The 22,500-nt window shown below is 42.1% G+C and overlaps 1 protein-coding gene across 3 annotated transcripts in view; it reads left to right on the plus strand.

Moving 5' to 3' along the window:
- brpf1 (bromodomain and PHD finger containing, 1) overlaps nt 1-22,500 on the plus strand; it is a 74,992-nt gene that overhangs the window by 31,296 nt on the left and 21,196 nt on the right. For all 3 annotated transcript variants that reach the window (XM_077217660.1, XM_077217661.1, XM_077217662.1), the window contains exons 9-11: nt 726-1,077; nt 4,489-4,779; nt 16,431-16,700. In XM_077217660.1, coding sequence (XP_077073775.1) covers nt 726-1,077; nt 4,489-4,779; nt 16,431-16,700 — 913 coding nt within the window. The remainder of the gene's footprint in view (nt 1-725; nt 1,078-4,488; nt 4,780-16,430; nt 16,701-22,500) is intronic.

Below are 22,500 nucleotides of genomic sequence, written 5' to 3' on the forward strand. Positions count from 1 at the left end.
TGTCACACACACACGCACTCGCTCTGTCACACACACACGCACTCGCTCTGTCACACACACACGCACTCGCTCTGTCACACACACACGCACTCGCTCTGTCACACACACACGCACGCGCTCTGTCACACACACACCACGCGCTCTGTCACACACGCACTCTGTCACACACGCACTCTGAGAGACTCCAGTAACTTCTTCACTGAGCCTGTGCCTTTGAGTGTGGTAAACACACACACACACACTACATACTAACTACAGAGTTATATAAAAAATATCCATATTTAAAACTTTATAAAGTAAAATAACTTTATGTTCGTCCAAACGAACATACGGATTCGACTTAAAGCCTAATCGCAACTAATGCGAATAATGCGACGCACTGCTGATATTTACGCCATGATGTAATGATGGAAAGATGCACTTTTATGAGCTTCAATCTATTGGTTGCAATTCACTGCCGTTATAAAGCTTGGAAGAGCCAGGATATCTTTTATATAACCCTGATTGTGTTTGTCTGAAAGAAGAAAGTCATATACACCGAGGATGAGTTCAGGGTGAGTACATCATGGGCTCATTTTTATTTTAAAGTGAACTATTCATTTAAGCGTTACGTAATGTGAAGCCGTTTTTGCACTGATAGCAGAATTAGCATCCATTATGTAATTCCCTGAATGCTTTAAACACGACCTCTTGTGTGCGTGTGTGTGTGCGTGTGCGTCCTCCAGGTCCCAGATTACCTGGACCACATCGATCGCCCGATGGATTTCCAGACCATGTGGAAGTGTGTAGAGTCGCACCGCTATCTCAGCTTTGAAGCTTTCGAGTCGGACTTTCTGTTGATCGTCAACAACTGTTTGAAGTATAACGCCAAAGACACGGTTTTCTACCGCGCAGCGCTGCGACTGCGAGAAGCCGGCGGCTCCGTCTTACGGCAAGCGCGCAGACACGCAGAGAGAATCGGCCTGGATTACGAGACGGGCCTTCATCTTCCCCGGGAACCGAGCCCGGACTCCCCACACGAGCGAGAGAGGGATCGAGAGAGAGAGAGAGAGAGAGCAGCGTCACTCATTGATGATGGTGAGTTGGCTTTCTCGCTTATACATTTCATTCATTTCATATTTCTTACCTGAAAAACTTAAAGCCATGTTTATTTCATTTTAGGGCTGGACAACGATTAATCGCATCCAAAATAAAAGTGTTTACATAATATATGTGTGTGTACTGTCTGTGTATAATCATTTTGTATATACACACATGCTTGTATACATTTAAGAAATATTTGCATGTATATTCTGTATATATATAATTTATATTATTAATATATATTTATAAAATATAACTATTTTAATATAAATAATTTTTTTCTTAAATATATACATGTGCGTGTGTGTATTTATATATCTACAAAATAATTATACACAGTACACACACATATATTATGTAAACATTTCAGATGCGATTAATTATTTCACAGCATTATCATTTTCATATGTTCTGTATTTATTTGTGCTATCGCTTATCATTTATTTGCACTGATCTCATTACTGACTGCTTACTTAAAGAATGTTTGAACTTTATATTGGTGTAAAAATTGCATTAAAAATTTGTACAATTTCACTGGAATGGAAAATATCAGTGTTAATACAATTATTTATTTTTATTATTATTTATATAAGGTTACAATGTTTAGAAATTGAGGACAAAATCATTTTTAATAGAGACATCAGTATCAGTACTGGTATCACTAGTGCTTAGTAAAAATATCCAATTTAATATATATATATATATATATATATATATATATATATATATATATATATATATATATTTAAAAAAAAATTAAACATTATTATTTTTGATTATTATTTAGTTTGGGTTTTCAATGTGAAATTATTATAATATAAAAATATATTACAGAATATAATGTTAGGTGCAATAAATCAAAGTTAATTACAGAAATGTGCAATTCATTTTAAATTGTTTTATTTAATTGATGTCATTTAAAATTTAATTAGCTTATTAAAAGCCTTAAATACATGACAATTTTGGGAGGTCTCTAACAATACAAATCATACATCATAGTTTTGAACATAACAGAGTTATGTCACGTTCATGAATTTGGTACTGAACGCTGTGATTAATGATTTAATTCTGTTTTATTCTTCACAATGCAAGGCTAATATGTTATTTTGGGTGTTTTACTTGGGAATGTAATATAGTAATTAAAGTAGGCCCATATGATTTACTTCAGTGCTGTGTAAATTAATTGTGTATAATATAATGCAATCTTCTTCAACGCACAAGCCTTATTTTGTACGTAGGAAGCATCGGCCGATATCGGTTAATTTTTAAAGTGATCGTTATCGGTTATCATTAAAGCTGATGAATAATGTATAATTTCCTTCAGCAGAGACACTTCAGATGCTCAATGTTCATCATGACGGTTTTGAATTGCTTTAAATATGATTGGAATCACTTCAAAAAAGGAAAATACGGTTCAGTGCAACATGTGCAGCACAAGTGTGTCATATCGGCTGCATATAATTATCATGAGAACATCATTATAATTGTGTGTTTGGGACATGGATTTTACTGGTGAGACTTTTGTTTTTGCAATCAGGCTCTCAAAAATTATATAAAAATTTAGATTCATCGCCCAATATATCGGTTATCGGCTTTCAAATATAAATAATTATCGGTATCGGCCAAAATATTCAAATCGGTGCATCCCTAATAAATTTGCATTATTTGAATGGTAAAATGTGGTTGAAATTTAAAACTGCACAATTATCGTGGTCATTTCATATAATTGCATTCAGATCAAATAACCATGAACAGACATAAAGGGAATGTCCTGTTCTCTCTCTCGCACACACACACACACACACACACACACACACACACACACACACACACACACACACACACACACACTAGGGCTGGGCGATATGGCCTAAAAAAAAAATCCCCGATTTTTTCACAAAAAATCCGATTTACGATTTAAATCGATTTTTTTCTCTCCCTACTTAAAATCAATCTGCAGATGACAGAGAAAAATTGTTCAAATCAAGTTTTAACTTTATTTTGTTTTAATATTTCCTTCTGGGATTTGATCTCGATGCAATCAGAAACAACAAGCCAAAAAGACAAGAGGACAGGCCCTGTCTTTGAAAACAATGAAAATGTAACATATAATAAAATGGGTGGATTGGGATTGGGGGGGATGTGTAAAAAAACAATAAACTTGCATCAAATTATTTGGTAACTAAACATAATTTTATTAAGTTTACTGGTATGCTACTGTTTTTATTATTGCTTAACACAAATTTCACAATTTCAACTTCAATTTGATTCTGATCTTGATTCAATATAAATTCCTTCGGATAAATAGGTACAGTAGATACGTTAATGTGTTAATTGTTCTCAATATTTTTTTAAAAAAAATCACCTAATGCTGTAAACATACAGAGAGCCCTGTCAGCTGGTATTATTAAAGGTTAAAACTAACTCAAATTAAATATAATGCATTTTTTTATAATAACAACGTTATACTATTTTAATGATATAGGTAAAAATATTATAAATGTGTAATCTAGTTATCATATTTAGCAAAATACTCCTCTCTATAGCAATTATTTTAAGTCCAACTAACATGCGTGCTATGGGTCATTAAAAGGCATCCTGAGGTAAATGTAACGTTACGTGACATATGTTGTTCTCCAGCTGTTTTATGGACATCTTTCCGCGGTTGAAAAACACTGATCGATCGATTTTATTACATCTCGGTATGTTTGTAGTAAAGAGTAACAGATGATCGGTTCACGTGCCGCTTGAACTGAGATCTGCCAGCGTTCTTTCACGTCACATTTACAAGCGCCAAAACGGTGTTTATTGTTTGAATTTCGTAATAAAATTGACAGAATCTGAGAGCTGAGAATCTGTTTCATATCGATAGTAACCTGCTCTGTCTTGTCTGTCGGTGTCAGTGTCCTCTTTGCTTCGCGATTTTTCTCTGCGCGAGAAAATGGATGTGTGGCGTGAGAGCGCTTAAAAAGTGACAGAATTGCGTCTCTCACAGTGAACTCGTGAGAGTTGGCAGCCCTGCAGATTCAGCTTGTAAATGTTTTCGGCGGGTGTGCTTCTGCTGCCGCGGTCATGCTCATTTGCCATGTTGTTTGTGTATCTCTATCATGGCAAGCGCTGAGCCCGGTCGGAACTACGGGAGCCCAGATGGGAGCGTCGGCGGTTGTTGAAGAGAAAACCGATTTTCATTCAAAAAAAATCGGCGTAAACTACACATTCGAGTTAATCGATAAAATCGATTTATCGCCCAGCCCTAACTCACACACACACACACACACACACACACACACACACACACACACACACACACACACACACACACACACACACACACACACACACACACACACACACACACACACAGAGACTGTGTATATATCATGTAAAGGTAATGTCCTCACCCAGATTTCCTGCTGGAGGGTCGTGGGCGTCTGCCTCTGGAGGAGCAGCTGCAGATCCTGCAGGATCGTTATGATGAGGTGATGTCTGGGAAGCACAGCATCGGCCAATCACGGCGAGCCAAAGCCCTGAAGAAGGAGATGACGGTCCTGAAGCGCAAGCTGGCGCACCAGCGCGAGGGCATCTGTGGGCACGAGACGGGCCTGTCTCTGGAGCGCGGGTCGGTCCTCACGCATCACTCCTCGGGAGGAGCCCGGCACGATGAAGGAGAGAGCAGCCACGACATCAGCGGGAAAGGTCAGACAACACCTCAGAAACACTCACAGCCTGTCCTACATAGAGTGTGGGGGTGGGGTGGGGTCGGAGGGGGTGGATTCTCAGGTGCGATGTGGACGATTCTGAATTGAATCACGAATGTCAAAAATCGATTTCTGAATAATAATTGATAACGCAATGTTGACAGAACGCAAAAGGCGCATGACAGTGTGTGCACATAAACAGAGACGCATGAAACCCGGACCGGCACCCTCTGCATTAAAGTCTAGTGTAACTTTTTGGCTTCTATGGACCGGGACCTGGACAAGAGTAGGGGTGTAACGATATTCAAACCGAACCGAAAAACCGCGATACAGATCACACGATACTCTCATGGCTTACCGAACACGATCAGCTGGAGTCATCCAAATGAACTCTTGCACTAAATAAATGCACTATATTAGCCTATATTTTACGTAACCTGTTAATGATATCTTGATTATTTAATGTATGTTTAAAATATCTTTCATGAAAATGACAGCAACTGCGTAAATTATTATATTTCAATAACGAATTAGAGTAAAAACATGAGTTAATGTAAAACCTGCCTTATGTTCAGTTTACATGTTTTCATACAGTGTGTTTGGTGTTGATTATTATATCTAAAAAATAAATAGCATCTGAATTTAGGCTAAAAGTCTAGGCTCTGTTGTTAACCTTTAATGTTATAGTGATGTGCGGCTCCATATATAGTTTACACTATTAGCTGATCTTTTTTATTTTTTATTCTTGCGAAACGTTGAATTGTAATTGAATAAATTAATTGCATTTTTTAATTAAACCACTGTTTAACCCCAGAAAAAAAGCAATTTTAGCTTTCTAAACCCCACCGAACCGAGACGTCAAAACAGTGGGAAGAACCGTACCATCAGTTTTGTGTATCGTTACACCCTTAGACAAGAGCCACACTTCCACAAGTAGGGCTCCAAACTGCGACTAAATGGGCGGTAAGAGGTCGCACTGGTCTGATGATAAGAGCTGCAACTTCTGTTACATACGATACGAGAACCATCAAGCAGCAAACCAAACGAAAGTTACGAAACCGTGCGGTTCGTTTGAGCTCAGAACAGGTTTACTCGTGGGCCGATCTCAATCGGATCGTGAGGTGCCTGGAGTTCCCATGATTCCTGTTTCACACACTCAGTGCAGTGTGTGTGTTTTACCGGACCCATGTTAAAGGGTTAGTTCGCCCATTTAAGACATGAAGTTGTATGGAATCCTTACCAGCACTAGGGCTGGGCGATAAATCGATATTATCGATTAACTCGAATGTGTAGTTTACGCCGATTTTTTTTTAATGAAAATCATTTTTTTCTTTAACAACCGCCGACGCTCCCATCTGGGCTCCCGTAGTTCCGACCGGGCTCAACGCTTGCCATGATAGAGATACACAAACAACATGGCAAATGAGCAAGACCGCGGCAGCAGAAGCACACCCGCCAAAAACATTTACAAGCTGAATCTGCAGGGCCGCCAACTCTCACGAGTTCACTGTGAGAGACGCAATTCTGTCACTTTTTAAGCGCTCTCACGCCACACATCCATTTTCTCGCGCAGAGAAAAATCGCGAAGCAAAGAGGACACTGACACCGACAGACAAGACAGAGCAGGTTACTATCGATATGAAACAGATTCTCAGCTCTCAGATTCTGTCAATTTTATTACGAAATTCAAACAATAAACACCGTTTTGGCGCTTGTAAATGTGACGTGAAAGAACGCTGGCAGATCTCAGTTCAAGCGGCACGTGAACCGATCATCTGTTACTCTTTACTACAAACATACCGAGATGTAATAAAATCGATCGATCAGTGTTTTTCAACCGCGGAAAGATGTCCATAAAACAGCTGGAGAACAACATATGCAACGTAACGTTACATTTACCTCAGGATGGCTTTTAATGACCCATAGCACGCATGTTAGTTAGACGCATTATAAAATAAAAAAACACATTATATTTAATTTGAGTTAGTTTTAACCTTTAATAATACCAGCTGACAGGGCTCTCTGTGTGTTTACAGCATTAGGTGATTTTTTTTTTTTGGGAGAACAATTAACACATTAACGTATCTACTTTTAGATAGTAGTACGAAAGTTCTTAGGTAGTAGTACGTAGCTACTACGTACCTATTTATCCAAAGGAATTTATATTGAATCAAGATCAGAATCAAATCACAAGAATTGAATTGAAATTGTGAAATTTGTGTTAAGCAATAATAAAAACAGTAGCATACCAGTAAACTTAATAAAATTATGTTTAGTTACCAAATCATTTGACTATCACAATACACTTATTGTGATGCAAATTTTTTGTTTTTTTTACACATCCCCCCCAATCCCAATCCACCCATTTTATGTTATGTTACATTTTCATTGTTTTCAAAGACAGGGCCTGTCCTCTTGTCTTTTTGGCTTGTTGTTTCTGATTGCACTTTAATGGAGATCAAATCCCAGAAGGGAATATTAAAACAAAATAAAGTTAAAACTTGTTTTGAACAATTTCTTTGTCATCTGCAGATTGATTTTAAGTACGTAGAGAAAAAAAACGATTTAAAGCGTAAATCGGATTTTTTGTGAAAAATCAGGGATTTTTTTTTTGAGGCCATATCGCCCAGCCCTAACCAGCACTATAGTGCATACACACTGACCCACTCTGTAGTCACCTCCCTGGTCAGAGTTCTGGCCGCTGGAAGTTTTTCAAGAAAGTACTCCCGGTTAGTTTCCGGGGCCTCAAAACTGTGCGTTTTTACGTGAAAAAATTATTTGCGTTTCACAGCTTGATTAATTTAACACACAAAAAACACGCCGGTCAAAATCCATACCTCAGTTTTAATCGGCACTATTTTCTTTTCATTTCTATCAATCCGCGCTGCTGTCAACGTCAACAGTGCGCACGTTCCGATCAGCTGTTCCATAGTGTTTACACAATCGATTACGAAACGACGTAAAAAGTAGAAAATGAACGATGGTGCGAACTTGTAAATTTCCAGGGTGTGACCACAAGAATGTGCCGGGATCACCGTTCAGATTCCATCGTTTTCCTGTTTCGGCTAGAGTTACGAGTTATCTTTGGCTGGTTGCCATCGGCTACTCTGCGGGAGCTAAAATATCCAGAATCAAGAATTATCGTGTGTGCAGTGCTCATTATTTGTCGTTCATCCTGGCTCTTGCTACAGCTGTGGGCCCAGCATCAACTTGGACAACTTCATCTCTGTCCTCTCGCTCTCTCTCTTCCCGTTCTATCTCCATCTGTTGAAGTTCGGCATCGGTATACTCCGGTTCATAAAAGTATCCCTTTGGCGTTGTGCTAAAATCAGTGTTGTAGTCGAGACCAGCTCACTCGAGTCCGAGTTGAGACCGAGACCAAAGAGGGTCGAGTCCGAGTCGAGACCGAGACCATAGAGGGTCGAGTCCGAGTTGAGACCGAGACCACAGAGGGTCGAGTCCGAGTCGAGTCCGAGTCGAGACCGCGACCACAGAGGGTCGAGTCCGAGTCGAGACCGCGACCACAGAGGGTCGAGTCCGAGTCGAGACCGCGACCACAGAGGGTCGAGTCCGAGTCGAGACCGCGACCACAGAGGGTCGAGTCCGAGTCGAGACCGCGACCACAGAGGGTCGAGTCCGAGTCGAGACCGCGACCACAGAGGGTCGAGTCCGAGTCGAGACCGCGACCACAGAGGGTCGAGTCCGAGTCGAGACCGCGACCACAGAGGGTCGAGTCCGAGTCGAGACCGCGACCACAGAGGGTCGAGTCCGAGTCGAGACCGCGACCACAGAGGGTCGAGTCCGAGTCGAGACCGAGACCACAGAGGGTCGAGTCCGGGTCGAGACCGAGACCACAGAGGGTCAAGTCCGAGTCGAGACCGAGACCACAGAGGGTCGAGTCCGAGTCGAGACCGAGACCACAGAGGGTCGAGTCCGAGTCGAGACCGAGACCACAGAGGGTCGAGTCCGGGTCGAGACCGAGACCACAGAGGGTCGAGTCCGAGTCGAGACCGAGACCACAGAGGGTCGAGTCCGAGTCGAGACCGAGACCACAGAGGGTCGAGTCCGAGTCGAGACCGAGACCACAGAGGGTCGAGTCCGAGTCGAGACCGAGACCACAGAGGGTCGAGTCCGAGTCGAGACCGAGACCACAGAGGGTCGAGTCCGAGTCGAGACCGAGACCACAGAGGGTCGAGTCCGAGTCGAGACCGAGACCAAAGAGAGTCGAGTCCGAGTCGAGACCGAGAACAGAGAGGGTCGAGTCCGAGTCGAGACCGAGACCAAAGAGAGTCGAGTCCGAGTCGAGACCGAGACCACAGAGGGTCGAGTCCGAGTCGAGACCGAGACCAAAGAGGGTCGAGTCCGAGTCGAGACCGAGAACAGAGAGGTTGGATAACCTAGGTTGGGTCTGAAACCAGACCTAAAGATATCTTCAAGAATGTGTCAAATATTTGGTGGTAACAATAAAATTGGCACCATACTCAAACAGTAAATCAAATATACCATGGAATCATAAAGGTAAAGGTAATTTTATTAAAATTATGACTTAATTATTACAATCAGTTAGTGCTCTTACACATAACATACTGCACACGAATTCTGCGTGGCTCTTATATGCAAACTGAATTATGGATGATAAGGCAGACATTTTCAATACATAGTTGAGCTAGAGGCCACATCACATCTGACCTGGGTCCTGCTGCACTTGCGCGCCGCTAACGTTACGGTGTGTTCACACCGAACGCGAATAGAGCGTCAAATACGCGTCTATCGCGTCTAGTTAGACGCTTGAACTTTCGGTCGGCAAACGCTTCGCCCAATTCGCGTCATTCGCAACGCCCGGCGCGAATGATGCGCCTATTTGCGTCTTTGCATTGACTTTGTATGTAATCTACTCGCGCAAATAATTAAATTCGCGTTCGGTGTGAACACACCATTAGTCTCAAGTCATGCGCAGTTGCGCACAAGAAAGTCAGCAAGACGTTTCAATCAAACAACAATTTAAAGAAATATTAACTTACAGTAATAATCATGACACATTTTTTGAATGGGTCTCGAGTGGACTCGGGAATAAGTCCGAGTCCTAATATGTTCGAGTACGAGTCAATTCCGAGTCAAAATGCACACGAGTCCATGACAAGACCGAGACCATTAAAATATGGTCTCGAGACCGAGTCCGAGTCTCGAGTACACAACACTGGCTAAAATTACTTTCATCCTCATCTGTTTCGTCTGACATTGTGCTAAAATTGGTTTCATCATCAGAAGTTTCGCAGTCAGACATGTTGTTAGCGAGTCGCGCTATCAACAGCTGATCGGAACGTGCGCACTGTTGACGTTGACAGCAGCGCCGATTGATAGAAATGGAAAGAAAATAGTGCCGATTAAAACTGAGGTATGAATTTTGACCGGCGTGTTTTTTGTGTGTTAAATTAATCAAGCTGTGAAACGCAAATAATTTTTTCACGAAAAAACGCACAGTTTTGAGGCCCCGGAAACTAACCGGGAGTACTTTCTTGAAAAACTTCCAGCGGCCAGAACTCTGACCAGGGGGGTGACAACAGAGTGGGTCAGTGTGTATGCACTATAGTGCTGGTAAGGATTGCATACAACTTCATGTCTTAAATGGGCGAACTAACCCTTTAACAGGTGTTCGCGTTCGAACTGCACGCGGATGTGGTCCGGCAATGTGTTCCAGGTGCATTGGTTTCACTGACATGAAAATGTAGTAATCTCACCATAAATGCATTTAATTAAAGTATACTAGTATTTTTCACAGTCGTCTTTTTACTTTAAAAACAGCACCTTACCTCAACAAGGAGACCGCTAATGGAGGGCACTCGTCTCTTAGTGGAGGTGGAAAAACAAGCTCTTTATGATCAACAGGATTTCTTGTATAAACATTTAAATGCAAAAGAAAAGGTATGAGAGTTGGCTGGGTTTTTTTTCTTTTTTTTCTCAATTGTAAGGTTTGATTTTAAATGTTTGCGATTTTAACACAAGTACATGTTTAAATATTTTGCCAATTGCTTGAGCAACTTAATATATAAATAGAAGTAACGCATTGAATGCATTATTTAAATGTATTGTGTATAAACGTGAAAACATCTATAACCTAGTGTATAAATACTGTATACAACGAGAATCACAATGCGGACAACTTTTTTTAATATAAAAGTTGTTAATTAGGGGTGGCTCGATACCACCTTTTCATGTCCGATACGATCTCGCAAACTTGAGGATCTGCCGATACAATGCCATATTGTTCTCCCTCTTAAATTTGAAATAAAAATTGTGATTAAATGTGTGTTTGTGTATACAGTAGCGGATCAGTTATGTGTGAAACAGACGTGATACTCACAGAGAGACTCCGCCCACACGCTCTTCTGATTGACTGGAATTTGTGATTGATTTGAAATGTATCAATTGACCGTTCGCAAAGACCCGCCCCCTTTAGTTTTTGTTGCTATGGGCAACAAGCCACGCCTCTCTCACGCCACACCAGTTCTCACGCAGTGAAAAATACACCATGGAGCAGAGAGGACAGGGGTTACGGTTGATATGAAACAAAGTCTCAACTTTCACATTTGGTCATTTTTTCAAGAAATTTCAACTATAAATACAGTTTTGTGTTTGAGCTACAGGAAAGCTTGTTAATTATTTTAAATTATAGCATCAAATAAACATGAATGAACATCAGAAGGAATCATGGATTCGACAAATGCCGAATTATAATTGGTCAGATCGCCCGTCAATCAAACTCCTTGTGAAGGGTCAATTGACTAATTGTTATTTAATGTAATATTCATTTACTTTAATATAATTACAATTACAATAAAAAGGTGAGAACATGTATATTTACATTAAAATGTTATAATATTAATTTAAATAGGTTTTCAATGTTTATAACACAGTATTATAGTATTATAATACTGTATTATATAATGCGGTATTAATAGTGGTCATCAATCAGAATCAGAAAGAGCTTTATTGCCAAGTGTGCTTGCACACACAAGGAATTTGTTTTGGTGCTGAGGCTTCCAGTGGACTATACAATACAACAAAAAAACATGAAACATAATACTACAAATTATAAGAATAGCGAATGAAAATAAAAATATATGAGAATAAAAAGTATCACAGTTAGGTTTAGTCAGAATAGACATTTCCAGATTTACAGATTATGAACATATTTACAGTGTTTTGAATATTATAATAAATAAATCTAAATATAAGTATAAGTATCACCTGAGTTGTAGGATATTGCACTAAACAGTGGGAGTATTGCACTTAGAGGCATATGCCTTGGGAGGAGTGTTAACTGTTCAGGAGGGAAATGGCCTGTGGGAAGAAACTGTTCCTGTGCCGAGATGTTCTTGTGGCCAGTGATCCGAGTCTCCTTCTTGACGGTAACAGTTCAAACAGGTGGTGTCCAGGGTGAGTGGAGTATGTGATGATTTTACCTGCTCTCTTCCTCACTCTGGAAGAGTACAGGTCCTGGAGGTTTGGCAGGGGGGCACCAATAATCCTCTCCGCAGTCCGGACTGTCCGTTGTAGTCTCCTGATGTCTGATTTGGTAGCTGAACCAAACCAGACAGTGATGGAAGCGCACAAGACAGACTCAATGACGGCTGAGTAGAACTGAATCAGCAGATACTGTGGCAGGTTGAACTTCCTCAGCTGGCGAAGGAAGTACAGTCTCTGCTGGGCTTTTTTTACAATGGAGTCAATGTGATTGTCCCACTTCAGATCCTGAGAGATGGTAGTGCCCAGGAACCTGAATGACTCCACTGCTTCCACAGTGCTGTTCATGATGGTGAGTGGGGGGAGTGCTGGGCTGTTCCTCCTGAAGTCCACGATCATCTCCACTGTTTTGAGCGTGTTCAGCTCAAGGTTGTTGTAACTGCACCAGACAGCCAGCTGTTCAACCTCCAGTCTGTAAGCAGACTCGTCACCGTTCCGGATGAGACCGATGACAGTGGTGTCGTCGGCAAATTTCAGGAGCTTGACAGAGGGGTCTTTAGAAGTGCAGTCATTAGTGTACAGGGAGAAGAGCAGTGGGGAGAGAACGCACCCTTGGGGGGCACCAGTGCTGGTGGTGAGAGTCCTGGATGTGTGTTTCCCCAGTCTCACTCGCTGCTGCCGGTCCGTCAGGAAGCTGGAGATCCACTGACAGATCGAGGATGGTATGGAGAGCTGGGTCAGTTTGGCTGTGAGAAGACCAGGCATGATGGTATTGAAGGCCGAACTGAAGTCCACAAAGAGGATCCTTGCATAAGTCCCTGGTCTGTCGAAACGATGCATGGTATAATGCAGTCCCATGTTGACTGCATCATCCACGGACCTGTTTGCTCTGTAAGCAAACTGAAAGGGATCCAGCAGGGGTCCAGTGATGTCCTTCAGGTGGGCCAACACCAGTCTTTCAAACGACTTCATGACCACAGACGTGAGAGCGACAGGTCTGTAGTCATTAAGTCCAGTGATTTTGGATTTTTTGGGGACATGAATGATAGTGGAGCGTTTGAAGCAGCAGGGAACTTCACACTGCTCCAATGATCTGTTGAAGATCTGTGTGAAGACCGGGGCCAGTTGGTCAGCGCAGGCTTTTAAACAAGCAGATGAGATGCCGTCTGGGCCTGATGCTTTCCTAGTCTTCTGTTTTTTGAAGACTCGGCTCACGTCCTCCACACAGACCTTAAGCTCAGGTTGGATGGCAGGAGGGGGGAGTAATAATTGGAGTGCAGGAGGTGATGGTGAAAGTGTGAAGTGCAGGTTAGAGCCGGTGTGTGGTGTGAATGAGGGATTTTCAAACCTGTAATAAAATGAATTTAAATCGTCAGCCAGGTGTTGATTGTCCACAGATCGGGGGGATGGTGACTTGTAGTTGGTGATGTTCCTCAGGCCAGTCCAGACTGATAATGGGTCGTTGGATGAAAACTGTTTTTTCAGTTTTTCAGAGTAGCTTCTTTTAGCAACTCTGATCTCCTTTGTCAGTCTGTTTCTGGCCTGGTTATACAAGATTTTATCCCCACTTCTGTAAGCATCCTCTTTGGCATGACGAAGGTGTTTGAGTTTCCCAGTAAACCATGGTTTATCATTAGTGAATGATAAGAATGTCCTGGTAGGAATGCATGTATCCTCACAGAAACTTATATATGATGTTACAGTATCTGTGAGCTCATCCAGACAGCTTCAATCCAGCAGCTTCAAAAACAGTCCAATCAGTGCAATCAAAGCAGGCCTGTAGATCCTGCTCTGCTTCATTAGTCCATCTTTTAACAGTCCTTATCACAGGTTTAGCTGATTTCAGTTTCTGCCTGTAGGTCGGAATAAGATGAACCAAACAGTGATCAGAGAGCCCCAAAGCTGCCCGTGGGACCGAATGATACGCATTCCTTATTGTGGTGTAACAGTGGCCCAGTATATTACTGTCTCTGGTGGGACATGTAACGTGCTGTCTGTATTTTGGTAGTTCACGGGAAAGATTTGCTTTGTTAAAATCCCCAATAATTATTAGAAGAGAGTCCGGGTGCCTTTGTTCCGTTTCAGATATTTGTTCAGCCAGCTGTTGTAGCGCCGCGCTCACGCACCCGTCTGGAGGGATGTAAACATTCACGAGAATGAAATAGGAAAACTCCCGTGGCGAGTAGAAAGGTTTGCAATTAATGAAATGGGTCTCTAAGTTAGGAGAGCATATCTTGTTCAGTGTTGTTATATCTGAACACCAATTTTCGTATATGTAGAAACACAATCCACCACCTCTCGTTTTCCCCGTTAGCTCCGCGATGCGATCCGCTCAGAACAGCTGGAAGCCCGGCAGATGTATTGCGTTGTCCGGTATGGCTTCACTCAGCCAGGTTTCAGTGAAGCACAGAGCAGCAGAGTTAGAAAAATCCTTGTTAATCCTTGTGAGCAGAAGTAGTTCGTCCATTTTGTTAGGAAGGGATCGGAGGTTCGCAAGATGAATACTGGGGAGTGAGTGCGCAGGCCGCGCTCGCGGAGTTTAACCAGCGCGCCGGCACGCTTCCCGCGTTTGCGTCTGACCGCGCGTTTGAACAACAACGCTGCCCCTCCGACGAGAATGTCCAGCAAAACGTCTGAATAATCAAAAACTGTATAGTTTTCTGGTGTGTGTTTCCTAATGTCCAGTAGTTCGTCTTTGGTGAAACTGATAGGAAAATAATGACTAAACACAGGACAAACGAACAAAAACAACACAATAGCTGGAGAGCTCCACACCGAGGCAGCCATCTGCGGCGCCATCTTGGTTTAGAAACATATGAATAATACAAATTCTCGCTGAAGAGAACTTGCTAATTTAATAGTCATTCGCAATTTTGATGTAAAAAAACAACAACCTTGAAACACCACAGCAAAAATGTAACGAGTACTGTTCAACGTAAGAATTGAAAGGAGTGTAAAGTACTGTTTTTTTCATTTCAGAAATGTAAGTAAAAGTCCAAGTATTATTTTGGACTCGAATACAGTGTAAATCCCCCAAAATAATACGTATCTAGTGAAACTAGATACCTTTACACCCCTGGTAAAGGTCCTTGCTCGTCTCCTCCGAAATTAATTAAAAAATAAATACAACCTCATGTTGTCAATCACGTTTACACACAGCCTCCGAAAACTTTTGTCCGTCATAAAAAATCAGATTGGGTTTGATTTTCTGCTTTTTACGTGTAGCGAGCCTTTTGACAATTCAGAGCCACCAAATGACGAATAAAAAAAAAAACACGTGGACTCAGTAAGGACCTTAACACTGTTTACTGTCACATTGTTTCATGTTTGTAATCCGTCAGGTTAAATTACTCTGTGTTGTTCTTTTTAAATGGACAATTGCTCACCCTCAGAAAGTGACAATTTTAACATGCTATAAAACATATCTGTGGGTAGGGCCCTATAACTCAACACAAAGATGTATTTCAATGGTGATGTCTCTGATAGTTTTTGGCTGTTACATGATGACAAAGTCAACTTTAATTTCATAACTCAGGGAGTACTTGCTGTATTTTGCCTTGTTTTTGATGCACTTTAATGTACTATATGGAAAAGATTATAAGTACTTTATGTATAACTCTGAAATTGAGAGGTCCTATTTTTTTTAACTTGAAAGAAAAAGCTAATGGAGTACTTTTTTTTAAACTTATAGAAACGAATATAATTTATTTTACTGGACAGTTTAAAGCTCATAACCATTCATATTTAGTTGTTACTTGAAGTACTTATGTTGCATCATGCAGTAAATGTTTGTTTCCTCAATAAATGTGAGGTCATTCCTATTTTATTTTGTGTACATTTTAATCATTAACATTAAAAGCACACTCTTTTTACAGCTAAAATAACAGTAAAGGGTAAAAAAAAAAAAAAAAAAAAATGAATTCCCAAAAATTAAAACAGAAAAAAAGGAATTTGCAAAAATTAAAACGGAAAAAACTGCATTTTGGAAAAAATAAAACGGAATTTGGGAAAAAATAAAACTGATTTTATAGGGCCCTATGTGGGGTATTTTGAGCTAAAACTTCACATACACACACAAATCAGAGACTTATTTTACATCTTGTGTAAAGGGCATTTTTCCCTTTTAAATGATGTGATTGTTCATTTTAAATGGACAGATGTCCCGTCTTCTCCTTGTTTCTGTAGATCTGAGCACGTCGTCTTCAGCTCTGGCTCCTGAGGTCGGCCGCCGCACGTCTGTCCTCTTCTCCAAGAAGAACCCTAAAGCCTCCGGGCCTCCCAAGCGCCCGGGCCGCCCCCCGAAGAACCGCGATCTCCTGCACGGGCCGGTGTTGAGCTCCAGTGCCATCGGCCCCCCGCAGCTTCCCTCGCTCCACCCGTCCCGCAAGAGACCCCACACTCCCCAGTCCAGCTCCAGCTCGGAGACCGACAGCGAAAACGACCACATATTACTGGGTACGTGATGCTCACGCTCTACAGGAGCTCCTGACTGACAGGGAACATCATAAACGATTGAAGCGTAGTCACCTTACAAATGAATCGGATGTTTACCAAACCATACTCTACTAAACATTTTTATACACCGCAACAAATAATGGATAACAATGTCCAAATTCAATTCTGTGAATTTCAGTGCAGCTTCAAAGTCTCGACACGATCCCAGTCGAGGAATAAGAGTCTGATCTAGACAAACCAGCGCACATTTATAACAAAAATAAACATTTATATACTTTTAACCACTAATGCTCGTCTTGCACTAGCTGTGATGCGCCACACATTATGTATTCAGGGGCCGGTTTCACAAAGATAGACTTTGACTACGGCTTAGAAATAGTAGATAGTCAGACTTCAGATAGACATCTAAATCAGACCGTTGCACAAAGCACTCAAGACTCTGACTATCTTCAGTAGGACTACACTGCAATGCATTCTGGGTAAAATAAGACACTTTTCAAAACAAAAACATGGTGGATCGGGTAAGCGCATTCAACCGCATTCAGTGCAGTTTACCCCAGCAGAAAACATGTGTTTGTTGGAGGAGTATAATAGTTACAAGCACATTTTACTTGGGAAATTTAGCGGAGAATGTAGTAACAAGAAGAAATGTTTAATTTGGAAAAAGATACGACAGTTAACAGCGTTAATCTGACCGTTGAGTGGAGCGTTAAAGACGTACAGAAAAGAAAAGTCCTCATTATTATATAATTCCAGTATTACTGCGGTCCCTAAAAACCCTTTCCCTCCTCATAGCTCTCTCCATAACTCCGTCAGCATACCACAAATTATGAGCATTTTCCCTTTTCTTTTGGCTGTTTTTAATGTAACTGATTGTTACTGCTGGTTGCTAAGGTAACAGAGTCTTAGGCCGTGTGTCCACCAAAGCGTTTTTTTTCCGCAGCTGGCGTTTGATTCCAATTGTTTTCAATGGGAGCGCCGCGTTTTTTAAACGCCATTAGCGTGACGAGGCGCTGAGCGTGTATTTAACGCTCAAGCGCTGAGCGTTCAGCGTTTTTTACTGGTTGCCGAGAGTTGAAGAATGTTCAACTTTGTGTAAAACGCAGCGCTCATCACTGTCACTTTTTACCCAACCGTCCAATCACAGTGGAGGAGGGGCGGGACTAATATCACACCGACCAACCGTCACAACATTCTTTATGTACAACGACGTCAACCAGCAGAGCTAACCGAACAAAATGGATGAAAAATAAATGTTCAAATTATCTACGAAATCAGTTACAAGTAAACTGCGGATATTCTGTATCATAGCAACGAAGCGTCTCAACTGAAAAAACGCAGCGCTGCCAAAACGCTCTCAAGCGCCCACAGCTAGGCGTTTTCAGCAGAGCGCCCAGCGTTTTCAGCTGGTCAAAAACGCTTTGGTGGACATATGGCCTTAGACCTGGGTTAAGGGGTCTAATTTTTTTACAAAACCTGCCCAATTGCTTCTTAACTTGCATTAGACTAGTCTATGAGCAAATTTTAACAATATAGACCAGTCTAAAATCGCTTTGTGAAACCGGCCCCTGGTCTTAAAGAGCAACATGCAGGTTGGACGCCCCTATATAGCATAGTGTATGTTGATGATAGAACAACAAGATTTTCTTAAATGGAGTAATATATATTTACCCATTAACGATATTTTGAGATAAATTGTGATAAAATAACTTCCGCGTCTGTAAAGCACTAACCGGAAGTGACGATCGGCGAGGGAGTCTGGTCAAGTTCAAGCACAGATTACAATGGATTCGAATGAAGAAACCGAGTTCTCCGATGTGGACGAACATGCTTATGATGGCCCACAGGCCTATAATTATGAGCCTCCTAGGCGAGATAGTAGTCAGGGGGAGATACAATGGGCAGAGGAGAGAAGTAGAGTTGTGGTGTCAAGAAAACCAGTGGCGAATAGGACAAGTGACTTGGTGAGTTCATGTAAGTTCGCACCGTGGCTAACGCTGGTACATCTACTGTATGGCTAGTACCTTGGTGTTTTGCAATAAATCTGCTTTAGCTAACACACGTTCGACCTTGTTCTTGATTAAACATCCATTTAGATTGTCTTAATTTAAGCCAGCAACGTTTTGTCTTCTCATATTCTACGCTGACAGTGATTATGCAGTCCATCCAAGCTGGTAAGCACTATCTACATTGACTAAATACCATGCCATAACAAATTAATAATGACAATACCTAAGCTACAATAGCAGTCTAATGGCGCTCTTCCACTGCATGGTACGGCTCAGTACGGTTCTGCTCGCTTCGCTTTTCCACTGCGTGGTACGACTCAGCTTTAGCTCGGTTTGCTTTTCAACTGCAGTTAGTGATACCATTTAAAGCGAGCCGTACTGTACCATGCAGTGGAAAAGCGCCATAACAGTCATGTCTGTATAAAACTCCAGTACGCGGTTTTGCCTGCAGGAGAGGGGCAGATTAGGAAGCGCCAAATTCCGGTGTAAACTTTGACGGTGGACTTGATTCCATCGAGTGCACCGAGGGAACAGCATCAGTAATCAGCCTCACGTGGTCCTTACTCCCATATCCCATCCAAGACTCTATCAAATCTCCAGGTCGATAATTCTCCGGAGTGAAATGTGCGGCACAAACGACCGAGTGTGTGGTAACGGACGCGGCAGTGAAGTCTGCTCTCTTCACCTGCACAAAACGCCCCCAAGACCGAAAAGCCTTGTTTTTCCTGGAATTCGTGCAACTAGCACAAACACAATAATTTACCATTATGGCTTCTCTAAAACTCGATCTAAAAATTTCTGTCTCTCAATACTGCTCTAACTACACCAACACCCAACAATGAGAAAGCTGACCGCAAGCTCTTTTATGTACCTTGGCCTACGTCATATGACGCGTTGCTATAGCGGGAAAGGCGCATTCCAGAGCCTAGTACATTTTCATCAAAATATCAAATGAAATTTCATTAGTAATTTCTACATATGTGTTTTTAAAATACCTCTGCAGACAATTTAAAGTATTAATTCAGAAATAAATTCAACCTGCATGTTGCTCTTTAATGCACAATTCCGATTGGCTGTAGGGCAGCATGACATTTCGTTTTAACACCGATATCGATATTGCTATGTACGTATCTGTGATAGTTGCCTCACAGGATGTGTGATGCAAAGTATAGGGATCGTAGTTGATCCGTGATCCTTACGGGCCAGTCATGTGATTCCTGGATTATTTGCAAAGTTTAACCATCATAGAGTGAAAGTTTATCATTGGCATGTGTTCTCTTTCTAACATTCATTTGGGTATCTCACCTCTGGTATGACCGATCGATGAAAGCACCAATGACACACGTCTGTCGAACATGGTCCCGCCTCCCTGAACATAAATCGCAGCCGTTTCCTCATTCTCGTTCTCTTCCCCGTGTAAGATTTTCGGAAGCTGTCCTCGGCAGATTATGGTAATTATTTGCTTAACAGTTTTCTAACGGAGCTGCACGGTAACATCCCTAGCGCAATAGTTCCTTAAAGGATTAGTTCACCTCAAAATGAAAACTTCCGCTGGCGTGACCTTTCACCGTGATGATGTAGTTCCCGGCGCTTTGCAGATCAGCTCAATCCGAACAATCGAAGTTTAAAAGGATATATATATATCGTCCTAGTGACGATTTTCAACTTCTGTAGCACCTACATACACCAGACTTTACAGTCCTATTCCTGTCCCAGTCCTATATTGTGAAGGTTTGTCCAGAGGGATTTGTTGATATATCATTCTTGGCCTGATTTATATGACATTTTATGCCTAAAAATAGGGCGGGAAATCAAATTAAGGCTATTGGAAGTATTTTCTGATTTACAAAAGGAGATATTCATAATCGCCTCTGGTAATGTCTTTTCATTGAATATATCAACAAAATGCTAAAATAATTTTGTACCTTGTTTTTTTTTTCATTTTCAAAAAACGTCACTTCAAAATATATGCAAATTAGTGCATATTTAATTAGATATATCCTGATTAGCATATTTAAACATAAAATTACAGAAAACTTGCAATACATTTTTTCCTGGAAAAGTTTCATTGTGATATCTGCAAGTTCAATTTTTTACCCTATTCACCTGTATAGTGTCTAACCTAAAGTTGTGGAGTGACTTTGTCAATTAGAGTGAGATAACTAACGCATCAATCGAGTTTTCTAGTTTTCACGTTGTGGTAATCTTACCATACGAAGAGAGTGCAGGGTCACAAGCACGGGGGGTAACCTTGTTACGACTTTTACTATCTCTAGATGGTCAAGTTTGATCGTCTTCTCGACGCTCCGCCAGAACCCAGTGAGGAGCTCCGGCGGGGCCGATCCAAGGACCTCACTGAACCACCCAATCGGTGGGCGGTGTGTACAAAGGGCAGGGACTTAATCAACGCAAGCTTATGACCCGCGCTTACTGGGAATTCCTCGTTGATGGGAAACCGTTTCAATCCCCAGTCCAGATCACGAGCGGGGTTCAGCGGATTATCCGCGCCTCTCGGCGCAGGGTAGGCACATGCTGATCCGCCCATTGTGGCGCGCGTTCAGCCCTAGACATCTAAGGGCATCACAGACCTGTTATTGCTCCATCTCGCGTGGCTGAACACCACTTGTCCCTCTAAGAAGTTGGACGCCGACCGCTCGGGGCCGCGTAACTAGTTAGCATGCCGGAGTCTCGTTCGTTATCAGAATGAACCAGACACATCGCTCCACCAACTAAGAACGGCCATGCACCACCACCCACAGAATCGAGAAAGAGCTATCAATCTGTCAATCCTTTCCAGGGTCCACCCCTCGCCTCAGGAGATATCTCTCTGGGCCCGGCCCGCGAGAGGCTGAATCTGAATGCGGTCGGGTCGCCTTCGAAAGTGATTGAGACAGTTCAGAAAGCGAGGGCTGCCTCAACACGTTCTTTATTAAATAGTAAACGCACGGTGTTTGAGGGATGGTGTGCAGGAGCATCGTTCCTCTCTCGTGTTCAATCTTGGACGTGCTGTGCTTCCTACAGGACCTTCTGGATCAGGGCAGAGCCTTTTCTGCGGATAAGGTTTACCTGTCCGCTATCTCGGCATGTCGTATTGGTCTTGACTCGGATACTATTGGCCAACACTATATATGAGAGGAGCATGTAGGCTCCGCCCAGTGCCGAAGCCGCTGGTGCCGCCCTGGACTGGTCCGTGGTTCTGAACGCGCTTTCTAAAGCCCCTTCGAGCACATTGATAACATTGTTTTCGAAGCTGCCTGCAAGATGACTTTGTTACTTGCTCTCACTTCAGCAAAAAAGGGTAAGTGAACCACATGCTTTATCAGTTCCCCGTCATGTGTGATGTTCGCTCCGGGTGTTTAGAAAGTGACTTTCAGAACTAACCCGACGTTTGTGCCTAAAGTGTGTGATCACGCGGGTGCAGTGAAATCTGTGGATCTGCTAGCGTTTCCCACACCACCCTTTCCATCAGCAAAGGTGGAGAGGTTACACAGTTTATGTCCGGTTCATACTTTGTATACATATGTACAGAGAACACGTACACTACGTAAGAGCAACTAGCTATTTGTTTCGTGGGCTGACTCTTACAAGGGAAAACCCGTCATCTCCCGTCAACGCCTTTCCCATTGGTTGGTGGAGGCTATTGTGTTATGTCACAATAATGCGAATATAGAGTCCACAGTATAGTTCCCATAGGTGAGACTATTAAAAATAGTTCCAAACCTAACCCCAACAGCACATCCCTAAGCCACACACAGCAGTGGTTGTTTCCCAAGTGAATCTCAAATCTCCAC

The sequence above is a fragment of the Siphateles boraxobius genome, unplaced genomic scaffold (genome assembly GCF_051911475.1).
Source record: "Siphateles boraxobius isolate OS27281-9 unplaced genomic scaffold, OSU_SipBor_1 75, whole genome shotgun sequence".
Lineage (NCBI taxonomy): Eukaryota > Metazoa > Chordata > Actinopteri > Cypriniformes > Leuciscidae > Siphateles > Siphateles boraxobius.